A 25,970-nucleotide genomic window follows, 5' to 3' on the forward strand; every position below is an offset into this window, starting at 1 on the left:
CTTTCAAGAAGTCTACTTCATGCCTTTCCTTCTCTTCCACTGGTACATTCACTGTCCACCAAGCATTTCCTCTTTTAACACATTTACACATTCAACTATTTAGTAAAATAATCACTCCATCTGTTCTTTGCCTTTTACCACTTCCTCATCTGCTCCCTTAACTGATGCTCCCATCTGTTTCTGTGCTCTCCTCACACTATTCACCTCCTTCCAAAATATCTTCCACCTTTCATTTACTCTCACCTTTTGCCATTCTCCATCTGAGCTCTCTAGGTATCTCCTCACACGAGAGTCTTCTGCTTACATCCATACATGAGCTGTCATGTGTAATGCACCAAAACGACAGACCTTTCCATGGTTTCAAATGCTCTGGTTCACTCCATCGACAGCATGTTGACCCCAGTAAACAATATCGTTCTAATTCACTCTAGTACGTGCTTTCCTTTTCACTCTTCTGCATGCTCAGGACCCGATCGCTCAAAATCTTTTTCACTCCATCCTTCCATCTCCAGTATGGTCTCCTGCTTCTCCTTGTTACCTCCACTTCTGACACTTGTCAACCTCTCCTCATTCCTTCTCTAAATATGTTCAAATCATTTCAATACACCCTCTTCTGCTCTTTTCTCCACATGCTTTGTATTTTCACACATCTATCTTACCCTTTCATTACATACATCATTAAACCACCTCACATCACATACTGTCCTCAAACATTTCATTCCCAACACATCCACCCTCCTCTGCAACACCCTATCTATAGCCCATGCCTCACAACCATGTAATATTGTTGTAACTACTATTCCTTCAAACATACCCATTTTTGCTCCCCAAGATAACATTCTCTCTTTCCACACATTCCTTATCATTCCCAGAACCTTGGCCTCCTCTTCCACCCTATGACTCACTTCCACTTCCATGGTTCCATTCACTGCCCATTCCATTCCCAGATATCTAATACAATTCACTTTCTCCAATTTTTCTCCATTCAAACCTACATCCTAACTAACTTGTCTCTCAATCCTGCTACATCTAATAACCTTCCTTTTATTCCTATTCACTCTCAACTTTCTCCTTTCACACATTCTTCCAAACTCAGTCACCAACTTCTGCAGTTTCTCACTCGAATCAGCCACCAATGTCGTATCGTCAGAGAACAACAACTGACTCAATTCCCAGGCCGTCGCATCCCCAACAGCCTGCATACTCACATCTCTCTCCAAGACTCTTGCATTTACCTCCCTCACCACCCCATTCATAAATGAATTAAACAATCATAAGTCTGGGGCCTCTAGATTCCAAAGTTAGCTGTAAAAGAGTGACAAACTTACAAGCATTTGAATATTCATATGAGCTAACCCATCAGAGGCATTGTTAACATATTTCAATATCCACACCTTAAATCAAGTTCTAAATAAAAAAAAGTACTGAAATATGAACTGACCTAAAATTTTTGTAAAATCATAGAAATTTGGTGAAAGGAAATATAAAAAAAATTTCTATTTGTGCTTAAACTGCTCACTGTAATGCATTCTAAAAATATAAACAGCACTGTGTGCTCAACACTGAAACTCTGAAACAGAAGCTTGATGACCAAGCTAAACCAGCCCCTGTGAAAAACATTTTCATTTTCCTAGCACCTAATTCTAGGAGAATCAGCAAGATAATACATAAGTACTTGCATTTCATTCAGTCAGCCTTCCTCACTTATGAAAATTCTTACTTTATAATGTGAGCATAAATGAACACTGCAAGTGCTTTTTGGTTACAAAGGTTCCTTGTGTCTTTATAAACAAAGCAGTTGCCCCCATTGTTTCACTGTAACTCTAGAGTGACTGTTCTTGTTTGTCTCTGAAGATAAATCCTGAGCCTCAAATCTCAATGGCTACAGGAAATTTGAACAAAAGGATAGTACCCAACATGGGATGCTTAAAAGTAATGATAAAAAGAGATAAAGGGCTTCTTTATCCACTGTATCAACATATCTCTTACCTTTTTCACTTGCAAAGGTCTGACCATGGACACTGATGTATCTAAACCTATTATGATTATGTTGTGGTGTAATGTGTAATAAGCCACAAATGATCACTCACTTCACTTTTTTTGCTGTGCCCTCATCAATGATGCTCTGAACCTGCTGAGCATCAATATGTGGGAAGACAGGCTGGTGGATACGAGTAAATGAACCCTCAGTAGGTTTTGGAATCTTAGCTACAAATGGTTGTGGATTAGGGTTCTCATTGTTATACAGCTGTTGAGCAAGTTCCTGGAAAAGGATAACATTTTGCAGGAAAAAATGCAACTAAATTCAAAACTTTGTTGAAGTTTAAGATTAAAATTTGGCAGGTTACAACATGGACACATAGATCCATTGCAATATTGCACCAACAAAGAGGCATTATCAAAAATCCTTCTACTATCCTATCCAAGATAATGAGATGAATCAAGGATTTAAGTGTGCTGCTGACACTGTCCAACTGACACCTTAGGAGGGCTATTAATTTTCCAGAGTCAGCAACATTATTCCTCATGAAAATGGCAAGCATAGCAGCATTAAATTACTTTTTCAAGTTAAAAGAAGCAAATCATTAATAAATAAGAAAAAATGTAGCATGTATGCACTGAATTTACCCTTACAATGAAAAAGCATTTTTCGCACCTGAACATGGACTAGAAGCATTCGACTATCATGTTGTTCCAGGCGTAACTGATCACCAATATTTGAGTAAAGATCATCCCATAGATCACAAACTCTCCATGGAGGTCCTCTCTCTGTTACAAAAGTTGTGAAGAACATGCAGTCTAACAACTTCCCTACATATTCGTTGTCTGCTAACCCTCTGTTGCCCAAGAAGGATGCCTGAAATAGTTAACAATTCAAAAATGAAAATATGCACAAGATTTACACACACACACACACACACACACACACACACCACACACATACACACACTCATACACACACACAGATAATTGCAATACTGCCAACAGTTTATTCAAAATATTCACTGGATATAACATATTTGTGTGCTAACTAACTATATCACTATCATTCGTACTATTATGGGAGAGAAGACTGGGACCTTAAGATTGCCTGGTAACTGGTCCAAGTCAGTCTAGGAAGCAGGCCACTAAAAACATTTCAAGTTAAACCTGCTTTTCACACACTGCAGTTCTTCGTTTTACCCTTCTTTTCAATTTGATATTAACCAAGCAATGGTAACAACATCCACAAAAAGAAAACAAGAAAAAGGGATAAACTATGTAACACCAACGAACAAATGTTTGGAGTTGTTGGTTGAAATATTAAAAATAGGATCAGAGAATAATGCAATTTGAAGTAGAAGTAGTGAAACTCAAAAAGCTATTTAAAGATTATAATTGCCATCAAGAGATGAAAAAGTGACTCTGGGAATTAAATGATCAATGATCAGAAGAGGTCAGAAAGGGCTATTCTAGATGTCTGAAAGACTGCAAAACATGAGTAAATGCCCTTAACACAGATCATAATTCATGTTTTTTCTTTGAAAATATTAGGAGGAAAGTGCAGGTTTTGGGGATGGACAACATACTCAGAGCAAGTTGACTAATGCAGAGAGATAGGAATATGGGGACACTGAAACTGAGATGCCCAAGGCAGTGAGTGAAGTTACAGATAGAATAATGTCCTGTCAGAGAGAGTGCAATTAGCAAAAATTTATGGTCCAGCAGATGAGAATTTCAGAAAAGTGCAGAGGATACAAGGTCAGTGCATATTAGCAAAAAGGTTGATGAATCAAAACTGAAGGGCTTAGCTGCAAGATGGATGACACCTAAATTTGAAAGATTAGTGGACCAGGACCTCAATAGACATAAATATTTGATCATTTTTTGACTGGATGAAGAATATGCACCAAAGCTTTTGACAGGGTGTGGCATCAGGATCTCATCTCTAAGCTCCCCTCTTTTGGCTTCCTTCCCTCACTTTGCTTCTTCATTTCTAGCTTCCCCTCCAACCAATCTATCTCTGTGGTTGTTAAAGGATCAGCCTTCCCCCTTTCTCCAACAACAGCAGTGACCCTTAAGGCTCTATCCTGTCCCCTACACTTTCTCTCCTTTTCTTCAATGATTTTCCTTTATTTTCTCTCCTCCACAAATAATCAAATACACTCATAAGCCAATTACTCAACACTGCATCCATCCACATCCTTCAATTCTGCTCTATCTTCTCTCACTCGAACTGCATCTCGTCTTGACATGGCTTCCTCAATAAACTCAGACTTGGACAAGATATCTCAGTGAGGCAGATGAAATCTAGTTATGTTTAATACTTCCAAAACCCAGTTTCTACCCATCTCTCTATCAAAAGTTACTCACAACTCCTGTCTTTCCTTTAATGATTCTGTAATTCCATCTCTTGACTCATTATTAATGTAACATCCACTCTTTTTTGGAAACCCCATATTACAGGAATAGCTAAGTTTGCCTCTAAAAAAGGTGGGAGTTCCATTTAGATGTTGAAACTTCTTTTCTTCTGAACAGTTACTCTGTTTATACAAAGGATTGATTTGCCCTTGTATAAAGTACGGCTCTCATATCTGGGGTGATTCTAGCTCTGCATCCTTACTTGACAGAGTCGGGTTGAAAGTGGTCCAACTCATAAAAAGTCCCACGCTAACTTCTAAACTTGATGCTCTTGCCCTACGCTGCAATATTGGTTCACTTTCCCCTCTTCTATAGGTATTACTTTGGTTTTTGCTCCTGAGAGCTGGCTATTTGTGTGCCCCCACCACTAGGTACAGCATGTGATACTTGGCAAGCTGCTGCATCACATGATTACTGTGTGGCAGTTGGCAAGTCAAGGATGGGCCATTTTTAATTGCTTCTTTCCCTACACATCAAAGCTTTGGAACTCACTTCCTTCTCATGCATTTCCCAATAACTATGACCTGGCGCATTTTAAAAGACAAACGATGTGGACTTTTGTCCATGACTGGAGCCTTCAACATAAAAAAAAATCAATAAATAAATAAAGGAATGGGAAAAGTATGAAGAAATGCTCATTAAAGGACTACTAGATGCAACAGCTTTACCTTTTACAATCTCTGTGATAAAAGAATGACAAAGAATTGGTGGTTAAAATCAAGACAAATAGGGATTACCAATTATGATTACATGGGACTCAGGGTCACCTAGCCATGAAGTACTAAGAGAGGCTCAGAGAATTAAAAACAAGGAGGATTTGAGTACTCAAGCATGACAGAACATGGGAAGAAAGGGTAAAAACCAAAGAATACAGTAAGAAGGCAAAAAATGGAAAATGATGCTATCCCTGCCAATGCTGCAGAGAGCTCAAGAATATTAACAAATGGTAATGGCAGAATGAAAGTTTAATATACAAATGCTGATGGATAAGTGGTATATGGTAAAGAGCTGGAATTTAAGGACTGTATAAAGGAAAATGTACCTGATACTGTTGGAGTGGTGGAAACAAAGCTTTTGAAAGAGATAAGGTCTCACCTGTTTTGTCCACAGGGGTATATAATAGTAAGGAGGGAAACAGAGGACAAAGGAAAAGGAAATTCTATCTCCCTGATAAGAGATAACCTTCTGTTTCAGGACACAGTAGTAGATAGCTCATTCAACCAATACATAATGGGAAGGGTAACTGTAGGAAAGAAATGCACAGTGGTGTTCAATGTATAGAATATTTCAAAGAATTTGATCAAACCAGAGCAAATACACAATAACAACAATGGAAGAAAAATCAGGATGGCCCACAAAGCAGTAAAACTAAAACTTTTCAGAGAAGTTAAACTACTGATAATGGAAGATTTCAACCATAAGGAGATTGGAGAACTGGAATTTCTCATGGTGACAGGGAATCCCAGAAACAAAAGTTCCTAGAGTGTGAACAGGAATAATTTTCCATACCAGCATGTCAGCTAACACATGAGGATAAGAAGGACTAATTCACTCTCATTCATAGCTTTTCTTCATAGAGACTAGCATGGTTACTAAAAATATCATATATAACACATCACTTGGAAAAGTGATCATGTAATGCTCAAAAGTGATTTGGCAACCAAGAAAGTTAAACCATCATAATTAAGACAAGACTTCATGAGGAGATATGATCATGGAAACTATAAAGATTTTTGCTGTGGCCACCCTTTGATGGAAGTTCATGGAGGGAATGAGCATCATAGATATAGAAAGAACAGATAGATACACAGATCTTTATAATTTCTAAGGTAGCATAGATTGGAATATGGAATTCAATTATCAGGAACCAGGGTATTGTGGTAAAAGGTTCTGCAAAATTTACAATGACTCAAATACAGAAGGAAGGTTTAGAAAGAGGGAAGAATGGTTTAATTAAAGATGTCAAAAAGGCAAGGGCGTTTCGAGACGAGCAGTGGTGGATATATAGGTGACACTCCAGCCAGCAAGTTTATGCAAGGCATAAGAAAGCAAGAATGAGTATAGCAGGATAAGAAAGGAGGAAGAGAGAAATTTTGAAAAGAATATTGTGGACAAGGTAGGTAAAAATCAACCACTTTTCCATAAATTTGTGAGCAGATTGTCAGTTAATGAGCAGCTAATAAGATTAAGGGATTCGGAGGAAAAAATAGGTGAGGATGATGAAAAGATATGCGAGGAACCGAACACCAAGTTCAAAAGTGTTTTCACAATGGAAGACATTATAACCCTATCACTAAAGAGATGGGACAGGGAGAGGGCATCAGAAAACATTGATATATCTAGAAAAGACATTAACACAATACTAAACAGTCAAATGTACTAAAAATGTGTAACGATACACTTGACAGATCATTTGAAATACTGTTCAAGAGGTCACTGGAGAAAGGCAAAGTACAAGAAAGTGGAAAAAGGCAAACTTCATACCTGTCTTCAAGAAAGAAGACCGGGAAGAAGTGCTGAATTACAGACAAGTTTCTTTGACATAAGTGGTCTGGAAGGTATTGGAAAAGATAATTAGAAAGCAAATGGATGACTTTTTATGAAGAAATTACCTAAGTGAGAGGCAATACAGTTTTAGGGAAAAGTGGTCATGTCCAAAGAAACTCCTACAACATGACTAGAACACAACATTTAAGTTTTTAAAACTGACTGATGATGAACAAAAGGAGTAGTTCTTTCAGAGAAGTTGGTATATAGCAACCAGAGGACATAACATGGAATTAAGAGAGAGGTGAACTTAAAAAGGTTCAAAGAGGTACTCAACACATAGGAGCAGTGGATGAATGGAATAAGATAACTGAGGGTATGGTTAATGCAGACAGCAGACATAAATTCCAGCTGTATGATAGTTGAGGTTCAGTGGTGGCTGCATAGTAAGCTAGCACTTCAATGGTTGCCAAGTTGCACTCCTCTGACCCATGTAGCTGTCTTTTCTTTCTGCCTCACACACACGTGGACTGCTAGCATTCTGTCTACAGACATACAATATCTCCTTGTCTCACTTAACACATGACAACACTTAACTCACACAATTTATTCTTTGTCACCAGATTTTCCTGCAGTGAGCACTATGTGCTAGACCTGCCTTTTGGCTAAATGGTAGGAGCAACAGATAGAAGTAGTAGGGAGGAACATTAGAAAACAGCATTTGGTAGAAACATTAAGCAGAGGTAGTAGGTAGGAGCATTAAGTGAAAGAATCAGGTAGATTCAGTAGCTTGGAACATTAGGTAGACAAATTAGGTACAACCAGTTGATAGGAACATTATAGATAGAAGCCTCTGAAAACACTGTGTTAGAGCTGCCCTTTGCCAGTGGCCCATTAAAGGTGAGGCACTATGGGGTAAGAAGTGGTACTGGAGTGCAATAGTTATGGAGATGCTTCTGTCGTGGCCAACTCCTTGAAGGAGTTCCCAAAGGGAACAGGCATCCGAGATATATAGCTGAGTGTTCTTGAGATGGGGCTCCATGAATATAAAACTCCCTGTACAGAACAAACAGATAATAACAAAGGAATAATCACTACATTTGTCCAATCATCAGGTATGCAGTAAATTTGCTTTGCTGTCATGTATACTTTCCTGATCCACTCAACTTCACTTTCACTTTTCACAAATTCACTCACACTCCCCTCTAAGAACAAAAATTTACTATTCTTAGATGCAATACTGCTCTTCTCAAGATAAAAAATCTTAATACTTGCATCAAATTTATCAAAAGTGTATTTTATGTTCAGCATATTTCCTGTAACCAATGAATGTATAAAATGACCAACAATGCATGTAACTGCCTACCTTATGGAACGTTATAACTGGTTTAGAGTGTATCCTAATAATGGTGAGACAAGAACGGTATCCCTGTAGTAACTCAGAAAACATTCTCATAAACACTGCTCTTATTTCCTTGTCTATCATGATATGTGGGGATGCTCTTATGCCAGCACTGGAGGGGAAGGCATTGTCCGCAGTGCTGAGATCTGGGTGCAAGACCTATTAAATGAAAAATGAAACATATACATGTATTATTACACTGCATTACCCACTACACATGCAACAAAATATATATCTATCCTAGCTTTTATGAAGAACACTACATCTTAAGTCAAATTATCACAATAAACAAAATTATGGAAGTTTTCTAAATCTAAAATAGGGGGAAAGTATCAAAATATAAACCTACTGTAAATATTAATGTGACTGATATATTCTAAAACATGAGCATATTTCTTTTCTCTAACCACACTCAAAATGCAAATTAAATTCAAGGTCAGCCAAACCTGGAACAGTTACTGGTTGAAATCTTATATTCGAGGAAAGGGCGTAAGAAACTAATTAATGGTCAGTTTGGCACTGTTTTTCCTTCCACATGTACATTTGTCACCAATTTCTTAGTTTATATCAGATGCACAGTGAATTTCTGAATTCTAGTTACTTATACAGTCCATTATGTTGCAATATTTGTAGTTAGCCCTTTTCATTTCTGTTTTTTCATACCTGTAAACCATGTCTCACATTAGTGAGGTAGTACCAGGAAGAGGAATAGAAAAGGCCTCACTTGCTCATCTATTCCATAGCTATAATATACAATGTGCCAAAACTACTCCCCTCTATCCACAACCCAGCACCACAGATCTTTTCATGGTTTCTCCAAACTGCTTCATATAGCCTGGTTCAGCACATCACCTAGACACTGCTCAGACACCATAACATCTGAGTAGTTAAGGAACTTTCCTGTACCACTGATGACTCTTTTATCTATATACTTACAAAACAGCACCATAAGATAGTCTACTAAATATCTTTAGAGTCCACAGTATCTTATCTAATCCTTCATATGCCTTAAAACAGTTTCAGAGGTCTTATTATTTCACAGTTTAGTCTGCAACCAAGCTACTGCATAGGTTTTCCACTCGATCAGGCTGTTAGAAGTTGTGACCCAAAGGCCAAAGTTACCATTATATCCTAATTAGTTCTGTACACTTTGTAGATACCTATCTGGTCCCACTTCAAATTTCTCCACTGATGAGTCCATCCATATTGCTTCTGATGGCTACAAACAACACATTCAACATTTTTGGGCCAGAGATGTTTAGTGTGTATTCTCTTACTGTATTTACTGCACCTTTCAATTTCAGTGATAATATATCAACCCTCCATGCCTTTCAAGGACTGCAACTTTGAATACTTTTGTCTTATAATTTTTCTTATATCTGGCTTTCTCTAACATTTCAAGCTTCCAAAAAATGACTTTTCTCTTGCACAAATATAATGAGACAGCCCTACTTTTTTCAAACAATCTCTTTCCCACTTTTGTGAGTTGGCATCAGGAACAGATGAAGAAAGACCACATTCACTCACATCCACTATCTAGCTGTCATGTATGCACCGAACTACAGCTCCATATCCACTACCAGACCTTTTCATGGTTTCCCCTGGACACTTCATATGGCCTGGTTAAGTCCATTGATGGCAAATTTCACTCTATCCTCACATCTCTAATTTGGTTAAGCCCTTCTCCTTGTTCCTTCCACTTCTGACACTTATATCATCTCTTTCAACCTCTCCTTACTCACACTCTCCATATGGCCAAACCCTCTTCAGCTCTCTAACCAACACACTTTTAATTACCACATCTCTCCCTTACCCTTCTATTACTTACTCAATGAAACCACCTCACACCACATATTGTCCTCAAACATTTTATTTCCAACCCATCCACCCTCCTTTGCATATCGTCATCTTTAGCCCATGCCTTGCATCCATATATTATTGTAAGAACTACTATACCTTCAAAAAATGCATCTTCACCCTCTCACTTAATGAACTCTCATTCCACACATTCTTCAATGCTCCTAAAACCTCACCCACCCTACGACTCACTTCCACTTCCATGGTTCCATCTACCATCAAGTCCACTCCCTGATATCTAAAACACTCTACTTCCTCCAATTTCTCTCCTTTTAGGCTTAAATCCCATCTAACCTGTCCCTCTACTTTACCGAATCTAACAACCTTGCTTTTCGTCACATTTACTCTCAACTTCCTCCTTTTACATGCTTTTCTAAACTCAGTCACTAACTTATGCAATTCATCATCTGGATCTGCCACCAGTGCTGTATCATCAGCAAACAACAACTGACTCACTTCCCATGTCCCCTCATCCTCTACAGACTGCATTCTTGCCCCTCTCTTCAAGACATTCTCCTTTACTGCTCTACCCAAACTTATCAACTTATCCATAAATCAATTGTACAGCCAAGGTGACACCATACACCCCTGCTGCAGACCAACCTTCACTTGGAACCATTCACTCTTCTCTCTTCCCATTCATGCACATACCTTACATCTTGATAAAAACTTCTTACTGCTTTTAAAAGATTTCCCACACCATATATTCTTAAAACCCTCCACAAGGAATCTCTATCAACCCTGTCATATGCTTTCTCCATATCCATAAATGCTGCATAAAAATCCTTCTGTTTCTCTCAGTATTTCTTACACACATTCTTTTAAGCAAGCACCTGATTCGTACATCCTAAAACATTTCTGACACCAAATAGTTACTCCCCAATCAGATGCTCTTTACATACCTTCACCCTCTCAATCACCACTCTCCAATACATCTTACCAGGTACACTAAACAAGCTTATGCCTCTGTATTTTGTACACTCACCTTTATGCCCCTTGCCTTTAAAATATGGCACTATAAATGTATTCTGCCAAACCTCAGGCACTTCACCACGACCCACACACGCAATGAAAATCCTAACTACAGTCAGCAATGTAGTCATCCCCTTTCTTAACAAATTCAACTGCAGTACCATCCACTTCAGTTGCCTTGCCACATTATATCTTTGCCCACTTTTATTTTTGAAAATTCGTATTTCTTATTGAAAATAGTAACTTGCTCATGGATGTGGTAGATATACTAAAATGCTCAAGCCTTCATCAAATATTTTGAATGACAGTGTGTAGGTCTTTGACATTCATAAGTATGAGAAAAATGAGTAACCAAAATGTATAAACATGATTCTACATATGCAAATCTGCCATGAAAACAGAAAAAGATGTACATTAAAAGAAATTATTAATGTGACAGCAACAAGATGTATTACTACAAGTATTCTACACATGAAAATGTAGAGAAGTGTAACAAGAAAAATGCTCAGAAAACATCTAAACTATCAGTGCTCTGAAAGAAGAAAAAGGCATTAATAAGGAATGATACTAAAATGGTTTTCAATCATCACATAATGAGTTCTATGTTAATGATATTCATACACTCTGAAAACAAGAAAATGCAATACACAAAACACAAAAGAAAGATCTTTTCCTCACTCACCTTTGAGAGGGCAGCATGAGTCTGGGACCAGAAGGGTTCTGGCAGAAGAGATATGGTCAAGCTTTCTGGCACACGGATAGCACCCCCATCCAGGTCTGCCACAATGACATCCATCTGCGGGTATAAATCTACTTATCATATTTGTTTACATCTATTCATCTACCTTATCTATCTGTCTTTCTATCTATTAATCATCTTTAACTCAATCTCTATTCAGTTCGAAAGAATGAGCACACAGAGATCTCAGTTCATTCATCCATATCCTCAACTTATGTCCAGAGTGCTATCAAATTCAAATGAACATAAGCCACCCTCTATTCTAAGGCAAAGAGTGAGTTTGGACATATTTCAAGGAAAAAATCTTGGACATCTAATCTAACATACATCCCAAAGTTGACATCACTGCTTTGAAACCAACAATCAAAATTAACTTCATTTTCAACACTGCTATTAAATTCCCCTATCCCACTTAAATATAGCAAAAATCAATAGCATACATCCTTTATCTTTATGAAAGCTAGGATGGATGTAATATAATATATAATAAAACCACTGAAAACTTAAATATACACCCTCAGATGCTATGAGAAAACAGCTAGTACAATAATCTTCCTATTAACCCGCACCATAAGAAATATTATGGTGCCAATTTAATGAATTTTCCATACGAGAAAAACTAATCACCAAAAAATACAGAATATATATTGTATTCTTAGGCTTTGTATTCCCCACATGTCAAAGATGGCAACTAAATGAGGCCGGAGCGGGGGCTGGAAACTCTCTCCTTGTATTTCAATTTTTAAAAGATGAAAGAGAAGATGCCAGGTCGGGTGTGCTCATTCTCCTCAAAGATTCAGGCTGTAGTATGTCTAAATGTGTGTGCATTTAAACAAGGTGAGAAGAGAGGTAGTATTTTTGAAGAAAGAAACCTGGATGTTCTGGCTCTGAGTAATACAAAGCTCAAGGGTAAAGGGGAAGAATAGTTTGGGGATGTCTTAGGGCAAAGTCAGGGGTAGGTGAGAGGACACAAGCTTACAAAAGGGTAGCCCTACTGCTGAAAGAGTTGTTAGAGTGAGTGAAAAAGAGTAAGGAAGTGAGCTCTTGAGTGATGTGGGTAAAAATGAAAGTGGGAGGTGAGAGATGGATGAGTATCAGTGTTTATGCACCTGACAATGATAAGAAAGTTTACAAGAGGCAAGTGTTTTGGGAGCAGCCAAACGAGAGTGTCAGCAGTACTGATGCAAGAGAACAGGTATTAGTGATGGGTGATTTAAATATGAGGGTGGGTAACATGGCAGTTGAGGGTGTAATTGGGGAGCATGGGATATTCAGTAGAATAAATGGAAATGGTAAGCAACTTGTGGAGTTGTGTGCTGAAAAGGGTCTGGTGAATGAGAATACCTGGTTATAAAGAGGGACATAAACTGATATACATATGTAAGAAGGAAAGATAGGTCAGCAGACATTACTGCATAACATGCTCTTTGATATGCATGTAAACGGCAGACTTTTGGAGGTGATCTCACTGCACAGCTAAACATAATAAACTTGCTTCTATTCATATAGTCTCAACTTTCTCCTTGCATACACTTTCCCAACCTCAGACACCACCTAGTAGTTTCTCAGCCAAATCTGCCACCAATGTCGTCAACAGCAAACAACAACTGACTCACCTCCCATACCTGCTTACCCCTACTGGCTATATATCTGCTCCTCTTTTCAAGACCCTTGCATTTATCGAACTCGCCACTCCATACATAATCAAACAGCCATGGTGACATCACATACCCCTCCTGCAAACCCAACTTCACCTGGAATTACTCACCCTCCTGTCCATCTATGTGCACACACTCACACCTTACTCTCTTGATAAATTCTCCTAACTGCTTCTAGCAGCTTTCCTCCAACACCATTTACTTGGGAAAACTTCTATAAGATATTACTGTTAACCATATCATAAATTTTCTCCACATCTATAAAAACCACAAACAAATCCTTCTGTTTCTCCAAGTACTTCTCATAAACATTCTTCAACACAAACACCTGACCCATAAATCCTCTACCACTCTGGTCATTCTTATTTCTAGTTATTATCATAATTATTACAATTCTGCCTGGATCATTTAGAATTCTAGGAAAGAGTCCAGGCATTACCCAGGATCTCTTTCCTGAGGAAACAGTATCCCATGTCCCTGCTACTACTAGTAACAAGAAAATGTGAACATAAAGTACAGTTTAACATGTTATACAGGCCTACTTACTCACAACTGCCAGAACAATAATGCAACAGTATTATATGATTAACAAGTAACCATCAATTGCTAAGTGCTAGCCTTCCCTTTTGGCAAAAATGTAGGTGTAATATACAAAATTAAGAGGTAAGAATCTTTACGTCGGAGCATTAGGTAAGTGCATTAGGTAGTAGAAGTCTGTACAAACAAACATTATGTAGGAACCTCTGCAAACACTGTGCTAGACATGCCCTCTGCCTGTGGCCTGTTAAGGGTGAGGCACTAAAAGCCAAGAATCAGCACTGGAGTTCACTAGATATGGAGACTATTACCATGGCCATCCCCTTGAGGGAGTTCCAGAACGGAACAGGCATCAGAGATGTAGGTAGATAGCTAGAGACACAATCAGTGAAGGACAGAAAGATAAATCTATCAGATGGTAAACTGTGATGTGAAGGAAGGAGGAAGGAGGACACACAAAGGGCAAAAAAGTGAGGGTGGTGGCTCTTTAATTTACCAGGAGAGGTGACCCCATCCCTCTACCATTTAATCACCTATTTGACTTTACCATGTTTAAGGAATACCCCATTAAAAGGATTAAGCAAGCAAGTACTGTATTAGCAGGCCAGCCAGGTGGGCATACTCAAATCTGGTGGGTAGGACCACATTTCTCTCACTTGCCATCAGAGGGTTCTGGTCTGATGGTGCTGCCTGGGCAAATATTTGAGATACATGAATTTTGTTTGAGGTTGTTGTTGTTGTTGGGGGTGGTGGTGGCTGATGTTTTTGGTAGCTGATGGTTTGTTGTTGTTATTGCTGTTCCTGTTTAGTGGTGGTGAAGGATGGTAGCAGTTGTGGTAATGAAAGAAGAGTGCATTTTTGTGAAAAGTAAACTCATTAGAAGGAAACAAAGTCACCTCCCTGACTTTTATTCAATTTGTTCCCTACTCTCCTGTTATCAGCACCTGTAAAACATATCTGCACCCTCCTGGCAACCATAATCATATTTCTTTGTATTTTCAGATAATCTTGAATGCTGATTTGCTGTTGTTCTTGTGGTGGTGGTGGTAGTGGTGGTGGTGGTAGTGTTTGTGGGTTTGGAGGCTGGTAATCATTGTTGTGGTCATGATGGTTGGTAATGATTATAGTGGTGATGAGGTTGGCGGCTAGTAATGATTGTTGTGGTGATGGTGATAGTTGGCAATGACTGATGATGATGATAGTAATGGTAATGAATGCTGAAGGTAGTGGTACAGGTGACTGTAGTGAGATGTTGGTGAAGATGAAATGGTGGTGGGAGTGGCTAAGCTCTGAAAAATTTTCATGACAACATATCCTATCTGCATCTGCACTTTTGCAATTTTTTTTTTTTGGGGGGGGCCAAAAATGTGTGGCTTTTAGTAAGTAAATACAAAAAGTCCAAACCCTATACAAGAAACCTGTTAAAGCTGATAGAGTGCACTGAGTGGCACAATATATCAAGTAATCAAGTTAAAAAACTTAATATATTCTTTTAATGACAGGCACTGCAGACATCTCTTGCCCTTCTAAGGAGGGTAAAGCCAAAATTTTTGCCTGGAAGCAAGAAAATGGATGTATACATGAGATTTCTAGGCACATTAGGAGCTCAGAATGCACAATCAGGTGGCTGCTTACTGTATACCTAACAGTGCTTCACCACATCTAGAAGATCAAGACCCTATGGAACCAAAAGATGGACCTAAAATGCTTCAGGAACCATGCCAATTCCATGCCTAGGCATCTGCAGATAGTAACCAAGGCCAAAGGACAGACAACAAAGTAATAACATAAATGTGACATTGCCTTTGAAAATGTATGTGGAAGGGGACAAGGTTCTTTATGGATACTATAATTACTGATGTACTATTTGTAAATGACATATTACAAGACTGGAAAAAGAAAGTGATTGTACTCACTAGTTCTGCAATATCATGCTGAAGAGAAGAATGGACTCCCATGATGAAGGGTGTGGGAGTAGAAAGAACCTCTACAAGTGAAGCAGGAAGAATTGGAATGTACACATGTGAGTACCTGAAAAAGAAACACATTACACTGTACTATAAACTGAGTGTCATTACATTTCACTTAATGAAATGGAAAAAAATTCCTAGAGACAGAATGAAACCACCCAAAATCCATAAATTAATTTGCATGGAAATATTGTATCAATGATACAATAATTCTCTGCTTCTGATGAAAAATAAACACTCAGCTTTTTATCAAAAACCTGGTTGACACCATTTGTTTTATTTTCTACAAACTGCTTGTCATCAACATTTAAAATTCTCTAAAGACACAATTCTCCAGATCAATGATTCCTCTCACCTTTAACATAACAGTTGTCAAATCCCTGTCTGGAAAGACAAGTACTGATTTACTTAGAAGTGATAGGGGGAATTAAAGACTTGTAAGAAAATGACAGTAGGGCTAGCTTATTAGTACCCCTGTACAGGCACCAGTCAGGTGAAAGACTTTATTATCAGTTAGCAGAAATCAGTAATGAACATGATTTTATCATCATGGAAACCCTCCCCTTCTTGTATTTCAATTTCTAAAAGAGGAAACAGAAGGAGTCAAGCAGGGAGTGCTCATCCTCCTCGAAGGTTCAGATTGGGGGGTTGTAATGTGTGTGGATGTAACCAAGATGAGAAGAATAAAGAAAGTGGTTGTATGCTTGAGGAAAGAATCCTGGATGTTCTGACTCTGAGTGAAACAAAGCCCAACAGTACAGGGGAAGAATGGTTTGGAAATATCTTGGGAATAATGTTATAGGTTTGTAAGAGGACAAGAGCTATTTCATGTGTGGTGGGGTGGCGACGGGAATGGATGATGGCAGACAGTATGAATTATGTATATGTGTATATATGTATATGTGTGAGTGTGTATATATATGTATACATTGAGATGTATAGGTATGTATATGTGCATGTGTGGACATGTATGTATATACATGTGTATGTGGGTGGGTTGGGCCATTCTTTCGTCAGTTTCCTTGCGCTACCTCGATGACGCAGGAGACAGCAACAAAGTATAATGCGATTGTCCAAAACAATCACATGTTTACCAAATGGCGTCCTAGCTTCGTCTCTTCGATGTATATCAACTGACTGTTATATTTCTCTCTTGTGTCTCCCCTGATGATGTGATTATTACACGAAAGTGCACTTAGGAACTTTTCGTGTTTCATTTTCCCCGTGGACTCATAGGAATATATACCGTTTGCCCACTTCACCAATGTTCCCATTTGTTCTCTTGCTTACTTCTTTCCAAAACATCTTTTCATTATCCCTAAAATCTAATGATACTCTCTCAACCCAACTCTCATTTGCCCTCTTTGTCATCTTTCTCTTGACCTCCTACTGCTTTCTTTTATACATATCCCAATCATTTGCACTACTTCCCTGCAGAAATCATCCAAATGCCTCTCTCTTCTCTTTCACTAACAATCTTAACTCTTCATCCCATCACTCACTACCCTTTCTAATCTGCCCACCTCCCACCTTTCTCACGCCACATGCATCTTTTGCACAAGCCATCACTGCTTCCCTAAATACATCCCATTCCTCCCCCAACTCCCCTTACGTCATTTGCTCTCACCTTTTGCCATTATGCACTCAATCTCTCCTGGTACTTCCTCACACAAGTCTCCTTTCCAAGCTCACTTACTCTCACCACTCTTCTCCCCAACATTCTTTTCTTTTCTGTTTCTGAAAACCTCTACACATCTTCACCTTCACAAGATAGTGATAAGACATCCCTCCAGTTGCCCCTCTCAGCACATTAGCATTCAAAATCCTTTCTTTTACATGCCTATCAATCAACACGTAATCCAATAATGCTCTCTGGCCATCTGTCCAACTCATATATGTATACTAATGTATATCTCTCTTTTTAAACCAGGTATTCCCAATCAACAGTCCCTTTTCAGCACACAAATCCACAAGCTCTTCACCATTTCCATTTACAACACTGAACAACCCATGTACACCAATTATACCCTCAACTGCCACATTACTCACCTTTGCATTCAAATCACCCATCACTATAACCTGGTCTCGTGCATTAAAACTGCTAACACAATCACTCAGCTGCTCCCAAAACACTTGCCTTTCATGATCTTTCTTCTCATGACCAGGTGCATAGGCACCAATAATCACCCATCTCTCTCCATCCACTTTCATTTCTACCCATATCAACCTAGAGTTTACTTTTTTACACTCTATCACATACTCCCACAACTGCTGCTTCAGGGGGAGTGCTACACACGCACATGTACATACATTTACATTTCACTGTATACATACATATACATTCACAGCCATATACATATATACACATTTACACATCCATACTTGCTATCTTCATCCATCCCCATCGCCTCCCTGCCACACATGAAACAGCATTCCACCCCCCTCCATCGAGGCAGTGCCAGGAACAGACAAAAAGGCCACATTCATTCACACTCAGTCTCTAGCTGTCATGTGTAATGCTCCGAAACCATAGCTCCCTTTCCACATCCAGGCCCAATAGACCTTTCCATGGTTTACCCAAGATGCTTCTAATGTCCTGGTTCAATCCATTTACAGAACGTCAACCCTGGTATACCACATAGTTCCGATTCACTCTATTCCTTGCATCCCTTTCACCCTCCTGTATATTCAGGCCCCGATCACTCAAAATCTTTTTCACTCCATCCTTTCACCTCCATTTTGGTCTCCTGCTTCATCATCCCTCCCCCTCTGACACATATATCTTCTCTGTCAATCTTTCCTTGCTCATTCTCACCATGCTTCCAAACTATTTCAACACCCTCTTCTGCTCTCTCAACCACACTCTTTTTATTACCAAACACCTTTCTCACTCTTTCATTTCTTACTTGATCAAACCACCTCACACCACATATTGTCCTCAAATATTTCATTTCCAACACATCCACCCTCCTCTGCACAACCCTATCTATAGCCCATGCCTCACAACCATATAACATTGATGGAACCACTGTTCCTTCAAACATTCTCAATTTTGCTCTACAGGATAACGTTCTCGCCTTCCAAACATTCTTCAACGCTCCCAGAATCTTCGCTCCCTCCCCCGCCCTGTGACTCACTTCTGCTTCCAAGATTCCATCCGCTGCTAAGTCCACTCCCAGATATCTAAAACACTTCACTTCCTCCATTTAAACTTACCTCCCAATTAACTTGTCCCTCAACCCTACAGAACCTAATAGCCTTGCTCTTATTCACATTTACTCTCAACTTTCTTCTTTTAACACACTTCACCAAACTCAGTCACCAAAGTCTGCAGTTTCTCACCCGAATCAGCCACCAGCACTGTATCATCAGCGAAAAACAACTGACTCACTTCCCAAGACCTCTCATCCACAACAGACTGCATACTTGCCCCTCTCTCCAAAACTCTTGCATTCACCTCCCTAACCACCCCATCCATAAACGAATTAAACAACTATGGTGACATCACACATCCCTGCCACAAACCAACATTCACTGGGAAGCAATCACTTTCCTCTCCTCCTTCTCGTACACATGCCTTACATCCTTGGTAAAAACTTTTCACGGCTTCTCGCAACTTACCTCCCACACCATATACTCTTAAAATCTTCCACAAAGCATTTCTGTCCACCCTATCATATGCCTTCTCCAGATTCATAAAGTGTACATACAAATCCATCTGTTCTTCTAAGTACTTCTCACATACATTCTTCAAAGCAAACACCTGATCCACATATCCTCTACCACTTCTGAAACCACACTGCTAATTCCCATATCTGATGCTCTGTACATGCCTTTACACCTCTCAATCAATACACTCCCATATAATTTCCCAGGAATACTCAACAAACTTATGCCTCTCTAGTTTGAACACCCACCTTTATCCCCTTTGCCTTTGTACAATGACACTATGCATGCATTCCGCCAATCCTCAGGCTATTTTGTGCATGGTGCAGTGGTGACGAGAATGGATGAAGGCAGCAAGCATGGACATGTACATGTGTATATATGTATGTCTGTGTATGCATATGTATGTATACATTGAAATGTATATGTATGTATATGTGTGTGTGTGTGGGCATTTCTGTGTATACATGTGTATGTGGGTGGATTGGGCCATTCCTCACCTGTTTTCTTGTGTTACCTCGCTAACATGGGAGACAGCGGTTAAGTGTAACAAAAAAAAACCCTATATATATAATCATATATAATTATATATAATTATATATATATATTTCATGTGTGGCGAGGTGGCGATGGGAATGAATGAAGGCAGACAGTATGAATTGTGTACATGTGTATATTTGTATATGTCTCTGTGTGTATATATATGGGTACATTGAGATGTATAGGTATGTATATTTGCGTGTGTGGACGTGTATGTATATACATGTGTATGGGGGTGGGTTGGGCCATTTCTTTCGTCTGTTTCCTTGCACTACCTCGCAAACGCGGGAGACAGCGACAAAGCAAAATAAAAAATAATAATATATATATATACATACATATTGGGGAAGAGCAGTGTGGTTTCAGAAGTGGTAGAGGATGTGTGGATCAGGTGTTTGCTTTGAAGAATGTATGTGAGAAATACTTAGAAAAGCAAATGGATTTGTATGTAGCATTTATGGATCTGGAGAAGGCATTTGATAGAGTTGATAGAGATGCTCTGTGGAAGGTATTAAGAATATATGGTGTGGGAGGCAAGTTGTTAGAAGCAGTGAAAAGTTTTTATCGAGGATGTAAGGCATGTGTACGTGTAGGAAGAGAGGAAAGTGATTGGTTCTCAGTGAATGTAGGTTTGCGGTAGGGGTGTGTGATGTCTCCATGGTTGTTTAATTTGTTTATGGATGGGGTTGTTAGGGAGGTGAATGCAAGAGTTTTGGAAAGAGGGGCAAGTATGAAGTCTGTTGGGGATGAGAGAGCTTGGGAAGTGAGTCAGTTGTTGTTCGCTGATGATACAGCACTGGGGGCTGATTCATGTGAGAAACTGCAGAAGCTGGTTACTGAGTTTGGTAAAGTGTGTGAAAGAAGAAAGTTAAGAGTAAATGTGAATAAGAGCAAGGTTATTAGGTACAGTAGGGTTGAGGGTCAAGTCAATTGGGAGGTAAGTTTGAATGGAGAAAAACTGGAGGAAGTAAAATGTTTTAGATATCTGGGAGTGGATCTGGCAGCGGATGGAACCATGGAAGCGGAAGTGAATCATAGGGTGGGGGAGGGAGCGAAAATCCTGGGAGCCTTGAAGAATGTGTGGAAGTCGAGAACATTATCTCGGAAAGCAAAAATGGGTATGTTTGAAGGAATAGTGGTTCCAACAATGTTGTATGGTTGCGAGGCGTGGGCTATGGATAGAGTTGTGCGCAGGAGAGTGGATGTGCTGGAAATGAGATGTTTGAGGACAATGTGTGGTGTGAAGTGGTTTGATCAAGTAAGTAATGTAAGGGTAAGAGAGATGTGTGGAAATAATAAGAGCGTGGTTGAGAGAGCAGAAGAGGGTGTTTTGAAATGGTTTGGGCACATGGAGAGAATGAGTAAGGAAAGATTGACCAAGAGGATATATGTGTTGGAGGTGGAGGGAACGAGGAGAAGTGGGAGACCAAATTGGAGGTGGAAAGATGGAGTGAAAAAGATTTTGAGTGATCGGGGCCTGAACATGCAGGAGGGTGAAAGGCAGGCAAGGAATAGAGTGAATTGGATCGATGTGGTATACTGGGGTTGACGTTCTGTCAGTGGACTGATTCAGGGCATGTGAAGCTTCTGGGGTACACCATGGAAAGTTGTGTGGGGCCTGGATGTGGAAAGGGAGCTGTGGTTTCGGGCATTATTGCATGACAGCTGGAGACTGAGTGTGAACGAATGGGGCCTTTGTTATCTTTTCCTAGCGCTACCTCGCACACATGAGGGGGGAGGGGGATGGTATTCCATGTGTGGCGAGGTGGCGATGGGAATGAATAAAGGCAGACAGTGTGAATTGTGTGCATGGGTATATATGTATGTGTCTGTGTGTGTATATATATGTGTACATTGAGATGTATAGGTATGTGTATTTGCGTGTGTGGACGTGTGTGTATATACATGTGTATGGGGGTGGGTTGGGCCATTTCTTTCTTCTGTTTCCTTGCAATACCTCGCAAATGCGGAAGACAGCGACAAAGCAAAATAAAAAATAAAAAAAAAAAAAAAATATATATATATATATATATATATATATATATATATATATATATATATATATATTATATGGGAGGGTATTGATTGAGAGGGTGAAGGCATGTACAGAGCATCAGATTGGGGAAGAGCAGTGTGGTTTCAGAAGTGGTAGAGGATGTGTGGATCAGGTGTTTGCTTTGAAGAATGTATGTGAGAAATACTTAGAAAAGCAAATGGATTTGTATGTAGCATTTATGGATCTGGAGAAGGCATATGATAGAGTTGATAGAGATGCTCTGTGGAAGGTATTAAGAATATATGGTGTGGGAGGAAAGTTGTTAGAAGCAGTGAAAAGTTTTTATCGAGGATGTAAGGCATGTGTACGTGTAGGAAGAGAGGAAAGTGATTGGTTCTCAGTGAATGTAGGTTTGCGGCAGGGGTGTGTGATGTCTCCATGGTTGTTTAATTTGTTTATGGATGGGGTTGTTAGGGTGGTAAATGCAAGAGTTTTGGAAAGAGGGGCAAGTATGAAGTCTGTTGGGGATGAGAGAGCTTGGGAAGTGAGTCAGTTGTTGTTCGCTGATGATACAGCACTGGGGGCTGATTCATGTGAGAAACTGCAGAAGCTGGTTACTGAGTTTGGTAAAGTGTGTGAAAGAAGAAAGTTAAGAGTAAATGTGAATAAGAGCAAGGTTATTAGGTACAGTAGGGTTGAGGGTCAAGTCAATTGGGAGGTAAGTTTGAATGGAGAAAAACTGGAGGAAGTAAATGTTTTAGATATCTGGGAGTGGATCTGGCAGCGGATGGAACCATGGAAGCGGAAGTGATCATAGGGTGGGGGAGGGAGCGAAAATCCTGGGAGCCTTGAAGAATGTGTGGAAGTCGAGAACATTATCTCGGAAAGCAAAAATGGGTATGTTTGAAGGAATAGTGGTTCCAACAATGTTGTATGGTTGCGAGGCGTGGGCTATGGATAGAGTTGTGCGCAGGAGAGTGGATGTGCTGGAAATGAGATGTTTGAGGACAATGTGTGGTGTGAAGTGGTTTGATCAAGTAAGTAATGTAAGGGTAAGAGAGATGTGTGGAAATAATAAGAGCGTGGTTGAGAGAGCAGAAGAGGGTGTTTTGAAATGGTTTGGGCACATGGAGAGAATGAGTAAGGAAAGATTGACCAAGAGGATATATGTGTTGGAGGTGGAGGGAACGAGGAGAAGTGGGAGACCAAATTGGAGGTGGAAAGATGGAGTGAAAAAGATTTTGAGTGATCGGGGCCTGAACATGCAGGAGGGTGAAAGGCAGGCAAGGAATAGAGTGAATTGGATCGATGTGGTATACTGGGGTTGACGTTCTGTCAGTGGACTGATTCAGGGCATGTGAAGCTTCTGGGGTACACCATGGAAAGTTGTGTGGGGCCTGGATGTGGAAAGGGAGCTGTGGTTTCGGGCATTATTGCATGACAGCTGGAGACTGAGTGTGAACGAATGGGGCCTTTGTTATCTTTTCCTAGCGCTACCTCGCACACATGAGGGGGGAGGGGGATGGTATTCCATGTGTGGCGAGGTGGCGATGGGAATGAATAAAGGCAGACAGTGTGAATTGTGTGCATGGGTATATATGTATGTGTCTGTGTGTGTATATATATGTGTACATTGAGATGTATAGGTATGTGTATTTGCGTGTGTGGACGTGTGTGTATATACATGTGTATGGGGGTGGGTTGGGCCATTTCTTTCTTCTGTTTCCTTGCAATACCTCGCAAATGCGGAAGACAGCGACAAAGCAAAATAAAAAATAAAAAAAAAAAAAAAATATATATATATATATATATATATATATATATATATATATATATATATATATATTATATGGGAGGGTATTGATTGAGAGGGTGAAGGCATGTACAGAGCATCAGATTGGGGAAGAGCAGTGTGGTTTCAGAAGTGGTAGAGGATGTGTGGATCAGGTGTTTGCTTTGAAGAATGTATGTGAGAAATACTTAGAAAAGCAAATGGATTTGTATGTAGCATTTATGGATCTGGAGAAGGCATATGATAGAGTTGATAGAGATGCTCTGTGGAAGGTATTAAGAATATATGGTGTGGGAGGAAAGTTGTTAGAAGCAGTGAAAAGTTTTTATCGAGGATGTAAGGCATGTGTACGTGTAGGAAGAGAGGAAAGTGATTGGTTCTCAGTGAATGTAGGTTTGCGGCAGGGGTGTGTGATGTCTCCATGGTTGTTTAATTTGTTTATGGATGGGGTTGTTAGGGTGGTAAATGCAAGAGTTTTGGAAAGAGGGGCAAGTATGAAGTCTGTTGGGGATGAGAGAGCTTGGGAAGTGAGTCAGTTGTTGTTCGCTGATGATACAGCGCTGGTGGCTGATTCATGTGAGAAACTGCAGAAGCTGGTGACTGAGTTTGGTAAAGTGTGTGAAAGAAGAAAGTTAAGAGTAAATGTGAATAAGAGCAAGGTTATTAGGTACAGTAGGGTTGAGGGTCAAGTCAATTGGGAGGTGAGTTTGAATGGAGAAAAACTGGAGGAAGTGAAGTGTTTTAGATATCTGGGAGTGGATCTGGCAGCGGATGGAACCATGGAAGCGGAAGTGGATCATAGGGTGGGGGAGGGGGCGAAAATTCTGGGGGCCTTGAAGAATGTGTGGAAGTCGAGAACATTATCTCGGAAAGCAAAAATGGGTATGTTTGAAGGAATAGTGGTTCCAACAATGTTGTATGGTTGCGAGGCGTGGGCTATGGATAGAGTTGTGCACAGGAGGATGGATGTGCTGGAAATGAGATGTTTGAGGACAATGTGTGGTGTGAGGTGGTTTGATCGAGTGAGTAACGTAAGGGTAAGAGAGATGTGTGGAAATAAAATGAGCGTGGTTGAGAGAGCAGAAGAGGGTAAACGTTTTGAAGTGGTTTGGGTACATGGAGAGAATGAGTGAGGAAAGATTGACCACGAGGATATATGTGTCGGAGGTGGAGGGAACGAGGAGAAGAGGGAGACCAAATTGGAGGTGGAAAGATGGAGTGAAAAAGATTTTGTGTGATCAGGGCCTGAACATGCAGGAGGGTGAAAGGAGGGCAAGGAATAGAGTGAACTGGAGCGATGTGGTATACCGGGGTTGACGTGCTGTCAGTGGATTGAATCAAGGCATGTGAAGCGTCTGGGGTAAACCATGGAAAGCTGTGTAGGTATGTATATTTGCGTGTGTGGACGTATGTATATACATGTGTATGGGGGGGTTGGGCCATTTCTTTCGTCTGTTTCCTTGCGCTACCTCGCAAACGCGGGAGACAGCGACAAAGTATAATAAAAAAAAAAATAATATATATATAGGTGATTATTGGTGCATACGCACCTGGCCATGAGAAGAAAGACCATGAGAGACAAGCATTTTGGGAGCAGATGAGTGAGTGTGTCAGTAGTTTTTGATAGAGTGATATGAGCAATGAAAGCAATACTAGGGAAAGAGGATGCAGAGATGGTGTGTGGTGGTAGTGAAGTATGGTGGCTAGTGACAAGCCTGTCTGCATATGATACTGTGATGCTCACTGTGAATGAAGAGGAGTTGCAAAAGGTTGTGTGTTTTATGATGGGTGTAAATGTAGGCAGCTGAAGGTAGGTGCAAGTAAAGTCATAGTGTTTAAAACATAAGAGAGTGAAAGCATATATTCTGTAAAGCCTTATAGAGTGACAGAAGAAAGTGTACTAACAAGTTTTAGAGATATGGGGGAAGACAGACTGGAGGAGGTGACAAAAAT

The 25,970-nt window shown here is 39.8% G+C and overlaps 1 protein-coding gene across 2 annotated transcripts in view; it reads right to left on the bottom strand.

Moving 5' to 3' along the window:
* Positions 1-25,970, bottom strand: part of Sbf (SET domain binding factor) — a 209,704-nt gene that overhangs the window by 146,824 nt on the left and 36,910 nt on the right. For both annotated transcript variants that reach the window (XM_071674009.1, XM_071674008.1), the window contains exons 8-12: positions 15,970-16,084; positions 11,802-11,915; positions 8,255-8,449; positions 2,657-2,857; positions 2,091-2,263 (exon numbers count right to left, since the gene is read on the bottom strand). In XM_071674009.1, the coding sequence (XP_071530110.1) occupies positions 2,091-2,263; positions 2,657-2,857; positions 8,255-8,449; positions 11,802-11,915; positions 15,970-16,084 (798 nt within the window). The remainder of the gene's footprint in view (positions 1-2,090; positions 2,264-2,656; positions 2,858-8,254; positions 8,450-11,801; positions 11,916-15,969; positions 16,085-25,970) is intronic.

This window comes from Panulirus ornatus, chromosome 19 (genome assembly GCF_036320965.1).
Source record: "Panulirus ornatus isolate Po-2019 chromosome 19, ASM3632096v1, whole genome shotgun sequence".
Lineage (NCBI taxonomy): Eukaryota > Metazoa > Arthropoda > Malacostraca > Decapoda > Palinuridae > Panulirus > Panulirus ornatus.